This window comes from Branchiostoma floridae, chromosome 1 (genome assembly GCF_000003815.2).
Source record: "Branchiostoma floridae strain S238N-H82 chromosome 1, Bfl_VNyyK, whole genome shotgun sequence".
NCBI classification, from domain to species: Eukaryota; Metazoa; Chordata; class Leptocardii; order Amphioxiformes; family Branchiostomatidae; genus Branchiostoma; species Branchiostoma floridae.
This window is the reverse complement of record NC_049979.1, coordinates 24,254,884-24,269,449: the sequence shown is the minus strand read 5'-3', so window position 1 is coordinate 24,269,449 and position 14,566 is coordinate 24,254,884. Positions and strand designations below refer to the sequence as shown.

At 38.3% G+C, this 14,566-nt stretch overlaps 1 protein-coding gene across 8 annotated transcripts in view; it reads left to right on the top strand.

The window, feature by feature from the left end:
* The window catches only part of LOC118418107 (tricalbin-3-like), a 100,433-nt gene that overhangs the window by 57,937 nt on the left and 27,930 nt on the right, over window positions 1-14,566 (top strand). For all 8 annotated transcript variants that reach the window (XM_035823940.1, XM_035823948.1, XM_035823985.1 and 5 more), the window contains 3 exons: window positions 6,827-6,978; window positions 8,013-8,119; window positions 10,810-10,893. In XM_035823940.1, coding sequence (XP_035679833.1) covers window positions 6,827-6,978; window positions 8,013-8,119; window positions 10,810-10,893 — 343 coding nt within the window. The remainder of the gene's footprint in view (window positions 1-6,826; window positions 6,979-8,012; window positions 8,120-10,809; window positions 10,894-14,566) is intronic.

Below are 14,566 nucleotides of genomic sequence, written 5' to 3'. Positions count from 1 at the left end.
CACAGATAGAACATTGAGCGGTGGATCATAAAGTCTGATTTCTGAAAAGTTTATGGTGCCCAGACTAGCTTCAAGGCTATGATTAATCATTCTTGTTATCATATCTTTATATACTCACAATATACAAACTGGCTATTTCACTCAGACTTTGCAGGAAACCATTTTATCTTTGGTCAGAGACTTGTAAGGGACCCATTGAGTCATGGAGCAGCAGTTATTGGAGTGTCAGTGTCTTGCAGAGTAGTGTGAATGGCTTCGACAATTTACCCTTATTACACAATCTACCTCAGAGCCAGGGTCCTCCAGCTTATCAGTTGGCACCTGTACACGATTGCCTGCATAGATCAATAGAAAGCTTTCAACAGATGCCTGCGGCACTGTCATCAAGTGCCCGAAATAAGCCAAGGGCTTTGTAATTGCTTAGTTGACATAGAATAGTAAATCAGGCATTTAACGGCCTTTGATATACAAAGTCATGTAGCAGCTTCAATCAAAGCCATTGGTATATAGGAAGTTTAACTGTAATGTGAAAGGATGATCATTCTATTGACGCAATATGTAAATATGTCTCCATGTGTTTCAAAAAGAGAGAAGAATATGTTAGATGCAGCCATTAGAGATTGTAACACATAGTGTCTTTAAGTTAGTTCCTTTTCCATTTAGCCTCAGTTTAAAATCATTGTATAAGTTTAGTTTTTCCTCTGCATCCATAAGACCACAATCATGTGGTCCTTTTGTGCATTTAGCCCTCGGGCATGAATATGCAATAATAAAGATTATCGGAAAAAAATCGGATGTAATAAAGATTATCGATGTAATAGTTTACACTGTCGATAATACCAGCACATGTAATTTAGGTATCTTAAAGAAGAAGCCTGCCTAAGTGCTAATAGGCAAGGGACTGTCCCTAAGTGCTCCTCTAGGCAGTAACAGAAATGCTGTGACTAACTTGAAGCATATTAGAGATGGATCCACTTGTTCATGTGATAGTGTGTAATATTGATTTCACATTTTGAAGTATAAGGTTATGGACACTGGCTATGGTGGCTAGGCTTATAAAATGGATGGTTTTAAAATCGTCCAATGCACACAGCTGCACTTCCCAATATCATGCACTGGTAACTGTTACTGTTAGTATTGCTGTACTATCTCCAAAACTTAGTGCTTACTGGTTCCCATTCCAATGGTGTTCCATGAAGGGAAGTTAACACCTAACGTCACATCAATGTGACAAGTCTTCTATTGTAAAGGACTGCCTTCTGCATGGCTCTTGACACTGGTAAAAGGATTTTCAGCTCTAACAGGGTTGCTCAAGAGTGACGTACATTTCTTTTTTCCATTTGGCGTCAAGCAATTTTCACAAGGTCAAATGCACAACTGTGCTCACTGCATTACACTTCTACAAATTACCTTCATGATAATGTGTATTGGGATAAGTAGTTAATACCAGAGTCTAAAAATATTCCACTAGGCATGGTGTGTGATGTATAATTCAACAACAACAGGGAACACCCATGAGAGTGAATTCACACAAGGCATTATTTTTACAGCCTCCATGGGCAGTATCAGTGTGGCAAATAGACTTTAGTATAGTTCTCAGTCCTGATGGTAAACGGACTTTTAGGAGTCTCACTCTCCTCGCTCTTGTACTGGAGCGGTCTACAAGTCTAAACTAGGGTAGGATTTGACGCAAACACTTTCTCAACTCTCACCGTAACATCAAGGCGCGAAACAAGGTGGTTTTCCAAGTTTACATTCTCTTTATTCGGAACTCCGTACGATGTATAACATTGTTCAACATCAAAGGCACAACGGAATACAATTGAGCATCAAGGCATGGCACAAAACACAATACACATTGTCAATCTTGAACCTGGAATCCCTAACGAAGGGGACCCTCCCAAAGCAAAGCGAATTTAGTCAAGTTCTAGCCAAACAAAGTGAATTTAGTTACAACAGCGCTCGTCAGAGATAGAACCGGCAACTCTTACCGAAGTGGTCAGTAGCTTGGAAGAGATGAACCGACGCTGTCTGAGATAGACAGCAAACGCGGAGTACACTAGTCATTTTAACGGATGAGTCAAATGTGCAAGCCGCCTCGGAGGAGCTCTCAGTGCCGCCCGATCGCCCGCCCGCAGGCGGGCGATCCGACGGAGCCAACCGCCTGGAGAAGTTCTTCAGGAAGGAGTCGAATCAGAAGAGAGAGAAGACAGCGAGGAACCCTACTTTTTAGCTCCAAGCTAGCATCTAATTTAGGAGGAAGCCAAACAGAATGTGTCATGATTGGACAGGAGTTTAGGTTGAGGGCGGAGACACGCTGACTCATTTACATGTGTGACGTCATACAAGGAAGAAACTTTATGTAACGATCAGGGGGAGTTCCGTTAAAGACGGGGGAAGCTCCACCCAGGGGCGATTCACTAACTAAAGGTAATGGGCTTAAAGTAATGTCTGCTACATCAGCTTAAGAAGTTACATTTGGTAGAATATTTTTACATTACTATAATAATTTATTTCTTCAACGTGACTACTGTATCTCTGTCATCAAACTCCATTACTTCAGGGGCAGAGACCATAGACCCTTCATTTTTTAACAAGACATGACAGTTCTAACTTTCTAAGCACTGTGATTTGAATTTTTAAATTTTAATGATTTATGATGTTTGTAACTTGGTGGTGAAAACTTTTGGTACAGTAACTGTTACTGCTCTTGGTTTGTAAAGTTATGTTTTCTTTTATCTTCAGTGTGTCTAGTATAGTTATTTGAATATTGTGGAGTGACACTGGCGTAACCAGAGATTTGCAACTTGAAGATGGAAAAGTAATGACTTGGCCTGGGTCCAAAGCTGGTCCCCACAGGTACATGTATATAGGAGGACCAGGGTATCAGGATTAGCACCACATGAAGTTACTCAGTGCACGTCAATTAGCACCACATGCGACTCCCCCAGGATAGGAAGGTTGGCTGGGCTGGGTCCAAGGTTGGTATCATAGGATTGGAAGGTTGGATTTCCCTGGATCCACGGTAGCAATTAGGCAGGGAAATTCAAAAACAGAATCAGTGACAAATCCAGAATGAGTTTAAAACAAGAAACTTGCCAAAAAGTCTAACTCGTTCATTTAGGTATTAGATCGTTGATTTCTTGTTTTATCATACAATACCTTTGGATGGCTAGTGTAATTTACATGCTTCTGTCAAAATTTGGGGGGTTATTTTACTGTTACTGTATTAAGTGATACATAATTGGTTTCCTTTTTTAGCTCACCAAATACTCCATAATAAGCCCTTTTGCACATTCGAGTCAGCATCCCTGAGGGAGAGGAACACTGGGTAATATGTCAAAGGAGAAGGCATCTGACTATAAACATTCCGCCATTTTGCAGGTGCCATTAGCGTCTGGACATTGTTATGCAAATCAAAACAATGGTTGAGATGAGACTATTTATAAATAAGTTTCGGGGACCATTCACCTTTGACTTACATGTGATTCATGTTGCATCCTCATGAGTACTGAAATGTACAAAAGGGCTTCTTGCATGACTTACAGCGAGTATATTTGACCTTTACCCTCCCTGATACATATTGGGAAATCACCTGTTCGCTTCCCAGTCTCGGTGAACAAGACATTATTTCCAACAGCTCAGTCAATGGCAAGAGCAATTACCAAAAAGTATGGTGCAAGGGAGTCGGTGCATACAAGTCCTAATTACGTTATACCATGAGGAACGTCCCTGGGGAATAAATCATTTGGCAGGGTCATTACCTCCGTTCTGCTAACTGCTTAGCGCAACGAAGAGAAGGAAAGGGGTGGAGAGGATACAATACAGCCACCTGCTTCCCCTAGGCTCAATTCCCGACTTAATTCCCACCTAATGAACATCGCCTTCAGCTGATTTATACCACAGAGCTTAACATCCATGACGGTACCTAGGCTGCAAAACTAATTTCCTCAACCTGGAAGGGCTATTGCAAATCAACAGCATGTTTGATTTCATTACAAGTAGGGAAATTCAGTCACTAGCTGTGGTGGAGATTTGTTAACACAATAATTATGGCAACAGTCAGGTCTGTTGCACTTTATTCTGTGGTTATCGTTTCCCTAACTTAAATGATAGTAGAATCTTTGATTAATGTTAGCCTGTAAATAAGTCAGCTTTATGGTGCATCTTTTCAAAATGACGTAAATTGAAATGTGGTAGTCGCTTAAGGCCACATGCACCAATTTGTTTCCTTGAAGTTGGCCGGTTCTTTGACATCTTTAGGTTTACTGAATCAATTTCAGCAGACATCATGAAAGTAGAGGACAGGGAGGAAAAGTTAAATATGCCGCTGTATTCACTCCATAAACCTGAATGCACCAAGGCATAAACCTGGTTTTCAATAAATAGTAAAGTGGACTCATTCCTCAGCTAACCAGTTCTTAGGTTGAATTTGTTTTCAATATAATAATTATAGTACAAAGCTAAACTTTCTTCCGACAAAAAAGGACACGAATCAAATTTTCAACAACCATGCACAGTGTCACCTTCTTCAGGATCAATACTGATGACCAACGAAAAATTTGTTTTCATTATGTTTTCCAAATAAGCATCTTTGTGTTTTTAAAGAATCTGACAACCAAAAAATCTTATTATCGTGGCCTTACATGCATGTAAATTGTTATCAGGGACATGTCACCGTTTTGTTCGTAATGCAGGCAACATATGGGATCTGATTTCTTCAAGGAATCCAGTTGCCTCAGCCGAGGACCTTATGTTTCACTGGAGAACAGAGCTGTCCGATATGATGAAGCATGAGAGCTTAGTGTTGGGATACGTCTTGACAGCTGACAAATCTGTTTGCTTCTTCATGCCTAACATTTCCATCACACAAAATGGCTGAAGGTTGCTGGCTCTAAGTGCTTTTTTGTCCTATATAAAATGGGTTTGTGGTTGGGTAGTTTTCAGTAGGCTAGTGCAAAAACTAGGAGAACTCAATAGAACCAATGTTGGCAATGTAAGAAAAAATGTGACAATGAGTTGTAAATGTCAATCTGAATGGAGATCTTTACATTCTGAATATTTGCAATTTTTGTGTCAAATAGATCATTTTTCAAATAGATGGTCGTATATACACATACACCAACTCCTATTGATCATGCCCTAACAAAAGTATGGAAGGCCCACATTCAAAACACCACAAAGCTGAAAGTATTCAAAGCATGATTGTGTAGAGGCTATTTTGCTTTATGGTTCAGACTCATGGACACTAACTAAGTCTCTGTCCAATAAACTGGATGGTAACTACACCCACCTGCTTCGTTACGCTCTGAATGTACCCTGGCAGAGTTGCATTGGAAACAAAAAACTGTACAATGGACTTCCCCCGATCACTAGAGCTATTCAGAAAAGAAGACTGGCTCTTGCTGGCCATGTACCACGTCATGAGGAGATGGCCGCCAAACTTCTCCTCTGGGTCAACCTGACGCAAAGAGAAAAGGGGGACGACCGGACCTGACACTTAAGAAAGTTTTGGAGGAGGAGGTTGGTTTAAAGGACTACAACTTGCTAGCCGCCATGCTAGATAGAGATGCCTGGTCGGACATTGTTAATGGCACCTCAGATGAGAATAAACTGAACTGAACTGAACTATTGATCCTGAAAGTCATACCTAAGAAAATATAGTTTCTGTTTTCGATCGCCTAGAAAAGAGCCTTGTACCATTGGGTTCAGTTCGGTATTTCTAAGTTGAATGATGGCAGAACCAGAGAGACCTCCACCTCTATCGTAGAAATGGATCCTAGTTGCTGATTGCCTGCCATCATTGGTCAACAGGAAGCTGCAAGGTCAATTGACTCAATTCCAACAAAAGGGCTGCGCAAACTTGGCTAATAGTCAACCCAAAGAAAGGCATGACCTTAGAAGGAATGTGTCCTTCAACCATATACATCATGGCTGATAACCAGGTGGTGAACATCAAGGGAAAATAAGTCCCAAGGAACTTCTTTTAAGTTTAAGTCCTTCCTGTACCATAGGGCAGCATCCGTTTCCATTTCAATAGCCCTTGGGCCACACAACTTCATGCAATATATCATTACTGCAACCCAGGCAAAGGCAAACTTTGAATGCCGACAACTCATAGTGAGAGGAGTGAAAACGCTGAAGGTGACCCCAATCACTGAACTTGTTACAGTAAGTTTACAGTCAGGGTAAAGGTTTAAGCCAGGTCCTAGGCTACTGCATAACCTGATCTAATGCTTCACCCAGACCCTAAGACCATGAAAGCTCCTTAGCTGAGAGTGTAAGCGCAGTCAGACTAATACCTGTGATGCACTTAGATGCTCATGGCACACTTGATGATACAAGGTGGGGAATTGGTGCCAAAGGTCAAACATAATCCAGTACAAAAGAGCTTCACCCTCTAAACTACCTTGCCTGACACTACACAGATTTTCAGGTGGTACACAAGAAATGAAGTCTGTAGATTCGATTCTCATGGTGCATGCAGGGAGCAATTTGACGCCTGTCATGTACTTTTATACGAGTCATTAATAAAATTAATGCAGTATAGATTTTTGTTAAATTCAGACATAATTACGACCTGTGGCATTTTCATGGTCAACCTGGTCTGAGATTATGTTGCATATAGCTGCAGTAAATTGTACTTTTACTATAATGCAATTTGCTTTTTGTTGCAATGCCTCATACCTAATATAATGTTCCTAATTGTTGCAGTTTCAGGCTGTATTTCTCATTTCTAAAAAAATCATTATGCTAAATGGCATGAAATGAAACAAAAACGGGGCCTAGTGAAAATTACACTAATTGAATTTCTCTTTTTCACCAGAGTGGAAGAGGTGTTGCAGAAGAGAGGTGTGAATTCCCAACTGTTCCTACACATGGAGTACACCCCCCTACCACCCATCAATCTCACCAACACAAGTGGGCTGGATGGATTGACCGAGGGTGGCACTTCTCTCAAGGAGGAACCAGATCAAGGTGATAAAAACCATTACTGAAAATTGGAGGTGCCTTTCAGTCAACCTCAAAATGAGATCTTCCGGGCAATGTCAGAATCAGCACAATTTACCCTCCGGTATCTCTAGTTCATCTGATGAAAGCATCAAGTGTCCTGTAGTAGAGCTGATAGCAATAGCATCATCTGTAACTGTTTTACCATAAAACAGTCTCCTTGAAATGGGTCCATCTATGCAGCCATTAAAACATGCCTACTGAAATGTAGAATTTAAAGTTTAAGTTAAGGGAATAAGGGTTGCTATTGGACTGAGCAGATCGCTTTGGACTAATTCTTTTGACCATTTACAGCTGAAAGGTACATGTCAGATATTTTGTGAAAAACTTCTGTTACCTAATGGATCATAATGACCCTCTGCATGGGTTTTCAGACAGCATTGAAAATGAAAAAAAAAGATTTTGTGATGAATCACGAGGTTTTTGAAGACAATCTTGAGAATATTTTAGACAATCTTGAGATTTTTCTAGACAATCTTGAGATTTTTCTAGACAATCTTGAGATTTTTTTAGACAATCTTGAGATTTTTTTTAGACAATCTTGAGATTTTTCTAGACAATCTTGAGATTTTTTTAGACAATCTTGAGATTTTTTTTAGACAATCTTGAGATTTTTCTAGACAATCTTGAGATTTTTTTTAGACAATCTTGAGATTTTTTACACAATCTTGAGATTTTTTTACACAATCTTGAGATTTTTTTAGACAATCTTGAGATTTTTTTACACAATCTTGAGATTTTTTTAGACAATCTTGAGATTTTTCTAGACAATCTTGAGATTTTTCATAACAACCTTAAGATAGTTAATAAAGTCTCAAGATTCTTTGAAATGTTCTCAAGATTTTTTCCAGACATCTCAAGATATGGGACTTTTTCAAAGCAACTTTCAAAATATCTTAAGATTTTTGCAAAGTATCTTAACTGAAGATTTTTCATCTCAAGATTGAAGCAAAACATCTTGAGATCAAGTCAAAACATCTCAATTTTCTATGTACATGTAGTGGCTGGAGTGTTGTACGTGCACATCCACAGTGGGATGGACCTGGTCTCCATGGATAGGAACGGTTTATCAGATCCCTACTGTATCGTCTTCTGCAACAAGAGAAAGGTGAGTAGTTTAACAACCAATCTAGTTTAACAACCCAATCAGCATATGCCATTTACCCTTGGCACAGTCTTCTTTAGAAATTATGTTCTTGTAAAGTAAGATCAATGAACCAATCACCTTAAGAGTGCTGTTAAAGTCATTACTGTCACAGGGCATGGTGCCAAGTTTTCTGGTTTACTTTAGAGAGAGTCTTTTAACCCATTCTATAAATGGCTGATGTCTTCACTAATCGCCCAATCCCCTAACACCTTACCTGTAACTTTCGTGCCGCAGCAATGCCAAATCAAAACATTAAAAAACCGCAAATATATTGACTGACATGCAAGCCATTCTTTTATCGGTTAACCTCAGGGCCTTTAATTGCCATTCTCTCATTTTTTAGTTGAATAATTGTCATAGACAGTCAGTAGAGTTAGAGATAGATTGATACTGCCTAATGTAGTGTGCCGTGTAAGAACTTCTTAAGTTGTTATATCGGTTATTATAATGACACTATTAGGCCACACCAATTTAATTACTACCACCTGCTCCAATTTGTTTGCAAATTGAAAAAAAGATTCAAAACACCTCCCATTCAGGACATTTCCACTCACTCAATTAGAATGAAACCATACTACAGTTTTCTAGTATTAATAATAGCTAATTTAGTGCCTTTATTTAATATACAACATGAGTAAATTTATCATTGCAATAAAATCTTTCATTATTCAAAAGCTATTGGTTCATTCAATTCAGATATCACATAACAAAATTAATTTTTACTTTTAGAAAATTGTAAATTTTAAGTTGTTTATTTCAGGATAAGTTGGTTGTTTGCCATATAGTGTTTGTTTACCTTTTTCAAGTTAAAAATATTTTTTTACTTTGTTATGCAAACACTTACGTTCAATCAAGACTTTTTTCAAAATTTTTACATTAATTTTTGTCCCTGCCGCTCTATATTTTATCTGAAAAAGTCAGAGAAACAACTATTTAAATTGTTGTGGCTTTAGCAAAGACTTGTAAGTTTGTTTGCATATAATGAGGTGGCAAATCGGCATATGTCTTCAGCCCTTCAGACATTCCCTGTAGTTTCATTAGACTTTAATTGAGCAAAATGTCTTGCATAATCATGCTTACAGCTAATGTCAAACCTTGATGTTCCTTGTTATTTTGAGTGGGTTAGATTTTCTTCATTCCGGGAATGAAGAGACTGGTGAATTTTTTGTATCTTGGTCATGTTTCCTTTATACAGGTAACAAAAATGAAAATCTGCATTTCTATGTCAATCACTATTACAATATAATATATAATTTTGACAACAAAGAATGTGCAGGCAATTTACAGACTGAAATAAATGATGAATTATTAAGATTACTGCTAATAGGTGTGTACATAAATCCCAACTGAATAATTATGATTAGGAAAATACAGCAGCAAATGCTATCAAGAAACTTCAGTAAAGGAGATTTGGAAGTGAATAATTCATAGACATTGGCATTTAAAGGCACCAAAGTTGTTTTGATTGAGCACCTTAAAAGTTTGTGTGATAACAGTTAGCAGATAAAGTATGATACTTAAGATAATAGTTCTTAAAAAAAGTTAAGTTGGTAAGATTGGTGTTCTGTAACAATGTTGTCAAGCTGTTAACAATCGTTCAACATATTATGCCTAAAAAATTTAAATTTTCCTATCATGGTGTTCCATAAAAGTGCTTGAACAGCAATACTGTTTTTCAACAAACCAGCATGCAATATACAAGATGGTTAAGTTTCAAAGGGCGTCTGTCATACAATTCTTTGTTTTGATTCATCACCTTAAGCTTCAAATTTTGTCATCTTATAAGTTTAGCTGACAAAATTTGAAGATCCCTTATGATTCCAGTTAAGCCCAGTGTTCTGGAAGAATATTGTCAAACCGTCATCTTTCAAAATAATGCCTGAAAGATATGCTTGATGTATTGGTGCTGTTTGTTCGGGCGCCAGAAAAGTGCTTATCATAATACACTGTTTTTTTTCTTTAACCATCATACAAAAGGGTTTGACGTCATAGGGACTTTAGGACTCTGTTTCCTAAAGCTGTCAAATGGTCTCCATTTATCAGTCTCTGTGGGAATTGTGCAGTTGAAGGGAGACTCAACCCAAGAAGTGCTTGTTATTTTCAAAGATGAGCACATCTCTCTTAGCACATTTTCCTGCAAACAAAGAAACAGCGAACAGATTATCATTGGACTGAGCACTTTGGACTAATGCCTGTAGCCTTTTACAGCTTACTATTGTAGCAAATATCTGATATTTTGTAAGAAACCTCTCCGGTACTCAATGGATCATAATGCCCCCTGTGAGTGTCATCACACTTTGTTGAAAAGCAAAAAAGTTCAATGCCTTAGATATATAGAAAAAATATTTAGATAATTTCAAAGAATCTTGAGAATTTCTGAAAGATCTAAAGGTTGTCTCAAAAGATCTCAAGATTGTTTAAAAAATCTTGAAAATCTAAAGATTGTCTCAAAAGATCTCAAGATTGTCTAAAAAAATCATGAAAATCTTGTTTTTTTTTTCATTTTCAATAAGGTCAAAAGCATTAGTCCAATGTTCTCTGTTCAGTCCAATTATAACAATGTCATAGAATGAAAGGGATGCTTAAAGAAAAAAACAGGATATAAATTGTGTGAAAAGGAACATGCCTTATATGCTGTAACCCATTTTCAGGTCAAGACCACACATTACGTCTGCAGCACACTGAATCCCAGCTGGGAGTCAAGTGTGGAGTTTTTTGTAGCAAACTACACAGAGGTAAGAGCTGTTGCATTAAATCAATATGGAATGTTGTAACAATTAGGTTTAAAATCAAGCAGTGAAGATTATTTGATGAATTAGACATCCATGTATTGTTATTGGAATAGTTTCAGAGTACTTTAACTGCAAAAAAAAATGATGCACTAATAAGAGGCTCCACAATAACTTTGGAATTCCACTTTTCCCATTTTGAAATGGGCTTATATTTTCAATATAAAAGCACTTGGTGAAAAGTCTTTACATATGATTGACAAGTATGATGTACAGTTGTGAAATATGATAATAACTTTCATGAATATTCATTTTGAAAATTTTCTTCCTGCAGGAATTTCTGCAGGAATTCCTGCAGGAAGCGTTTTTCCTGCAGGAATTCCTGCAGGAAAAACTTTTTCCTGCAGGAATTCCTGCAGAAATTTCCTGCAGGACAAAGGTAAATTCCTGCAGGAAGAATGTTTTCTGCAGGAATTTCTGCAGGAATTCCTGCAGAAATGACCTTAAAATTAATATCTAAAGCAATGACAGGAAGAGTTCTGTATGCATTTGATTTTGTTTTGAAACTGTTAAACTGTGCCAATTTCATTAGCTGTTTTAGCCTTGACTTTCAATGTCTAAAATAGATATATATTGGAGGCATTGTTTATTGTTTCATTTTCCTAGTTTTATTGATTATGTTGCCGGAGATGCCTGAGGCATTAGAAAAAAAAAACTGCCCTATGAATTAACTTGTCTTCAACAAAATGCCTGTCCTGCAATGGTTACTCATATTTTTTCAGAGGTACTCATATTTTTCAGAGGTACGGAAGCTGTGGCAATTACTATTAGTTACCTCTTCTATTTTTTCTTTAACCTCAATACTGACGTTTTATGAGTATCTAAGCCAATTTGAGTGCCCAAGAACTATCCATTTAGCATCCATGAGCTAAGTAAAAACATTTAAAGGATCAGAAGTCAGCAAAGAAATGGATCTACATTATTTTTTGTAGTACCTCCATTAGCACCTGTACCATGCATAATATAGAGTTTAAGCACTGAAATTGCCAATATGCATGCTGACGAAATTGTTACCGCAGCAAGAGGATGATGGTTTCTACATATTTTTGGGTAATATTCGGTGAGGCAGCGATCGCCCTCTACCCACAGTTCCTATAATACTGATCACAAAATTGGTACCTTATTCTCAGTTTGACGCAGAACCGGACGGACAAACCACCCTGGCATGGAACGTTGTGACGATAGCATCGGTCACGAATAGGACTTTCCTTACTTAGAACAAGATATCCCTTTAGAAAACTGGAAGGTATCTTCTCTGATTGGCTGACAGCTGGTTTGTGGCGAAGCCCAAAGTAACCGAAAAGCTAACGTAAGCAAGCAGAGGGACCAGACATTTGCCAGAAGGAGACTGTAATGGGAGTTGTTCCCTCTGCATAGGAGTATGCGGTGTTGAAAATGATGAAAATATGCCGGGAGTTGGGGGGGGGGGAGGTGTGCTTGCTCGCAGCAACTTTAACTACGTGTAATATTGATGGAAATGTCATTAACTTATCTTAGTTAAAATGCAAGAAAAAGCATTTCAGAGGGTCAAGATTTTCAGGCCTCTGGTGCGATGCGTTGTGCCTTCGGCGCTCCACGTGCTGAAAATTTTGTCAGCAAAAGTTCACTTCTACCCCCACCCCAAAATGGATTTACTGCCGCCCGCGTAACCTCTGTAGTGGGAACTCTGCCCAAGCTAAGCAATGTCATGGAGGCAGCTGACATTGCCTGTCATTCCTCTGGGTTCTGGACATCTTTTTCTTCTCACATTGTCATTAGCTAGTCAGCTTTTCGTACAACAATCCTAGCATTGTACGAAAGGATTGCGCGTTTTGCTTTGCAACTCCTGAATTTACCGTTAAGCATTACCAGCCCTCCTGAATTTATCGTTAAACGCTACTCCGCCTTCTGAATTCACCGTTAAGCATTACCTACCAAGACAACCCCCTCTCTTGCAGACCCTCATGTAAGGGTGCCCACATTAACAAGAAAAATTGAACTTCTCAGAATGCTACTGACACTTTTTCTAGATGAAAGGATTTGAACTCCTATCCTATGGTCTACCAACCTGATGAAATTATTTTGGGGACTTCCAGTAACTATTTACTGAATTCTAAACTATAGTAAAAAATTTTGCTCATCTTTTGGACAAGTAAATCATGAACCACTTTGTCAGCCATGCTGATCGCTGGTATCTTTGGGTTAATATAGAAATCAACCAGGCTTTATAATAAACCCCTCAGGGTGCAACATTGATCATCTATTATCATATATGTGGCATTGACCTGTCATGCGATGCCATAACACATAGAAGTGTCCCAATCCGGGTACGTGGACACCTAGAAATTCATTCACTGGTGTTTTAATGAATCTCTATTTAAACAGCTGTTTTTAATGCATTTCTAGGTGTCTAATTGAAATGATATATCACCCATCACCAGATCCGATCAGTTAAAAGAACAATTTGACCAGTAACACCCTTTCCTCAGCTGTAATACTTTTCAGTCCTTGAGATTGTGACAAAGGCCTTTTTATGACAAGAGTGTGATAATCACTTTCCCCTCCCCTGTCTCACCCATCTTTAGAGAAGCCATTCTCTAATCTCCTTTAAAATCCAGCAACAACAATGCATGCACTAATTTATAATGACAGGTAATTAGAGAAATGAATGGAAGTTGGGGAAGTTGGAACTTGGTAATTAAGAAGTAAACTAAGTTTACCCAAGGAGGTTTAACTTCCTTCCTTTACCTTGCAATCACAAAGGAGTTTTAAAGCTCTGAGCTCACTGACCTAACCTAAATTTTCCAACAGCAACCTAATGGAATAGATTTTTAGTCTTTTAATTTGCCTTTGGTAATCTTTACTCTTGGCTACCCCAGGCCTAGGTTAGGTCAGTGAGCTCAGAGCTTTAAAACTCCTTTGTGATTTTATTGATTGCTCCTTGGTTTAAGACAAAAAAAATTCCTGATCATTTAGATGTTGATAGGTTTGAAGGCTGATATCAGATACTGATAGCCAGAATAAAGCTACCAAACCAGAATGGCTGTCACATCAAAATATATGCCACAGGCCTTCTACTACTTAGAATAATAAGAATAATTTGCCACTGCAGTCCGCATAGGGTATTGATTGGTGAAATTTGGGGTCCTGGCCTATGGACTATCTTGCAGGTGCTAGCATGTGCTATAGAGAGGTGTTGAAAAGCTGAAAGGCCGACAAAGTAACAACAAACTTTTTGATAACCAAACTTAATGATAACCTGGGTTTTGATCTGGTACAAAGTACAGTTATCTTTTGGACCATTAACAATTTAACATGAAGCCATGAATGCCATGAAGCTGTTACTAGTGATTCATATGAATAGAAACATCAGGCAAAAGTTTGTTCCAGAGATTATTTGTCAGTTTAGGTTCCAAATCCTACTACATGGGCAGGCTGTATATAAGGCGCTTACCTTCCTCTTTTTGGTAATTATGCACATTGTTATGCGGGTTGAAAGGAGGTCAGTTATTGTAAAGGCATGCTCCCAAATTAGCAAGTTATTAGCAAGTCCCACAGGGACCTTCCCAAAACACTGTCAAATTTCTATACACAACTGCTTTATAGAGCCTGGTGGTAATCTCCAAGCAGATCTTGCTGT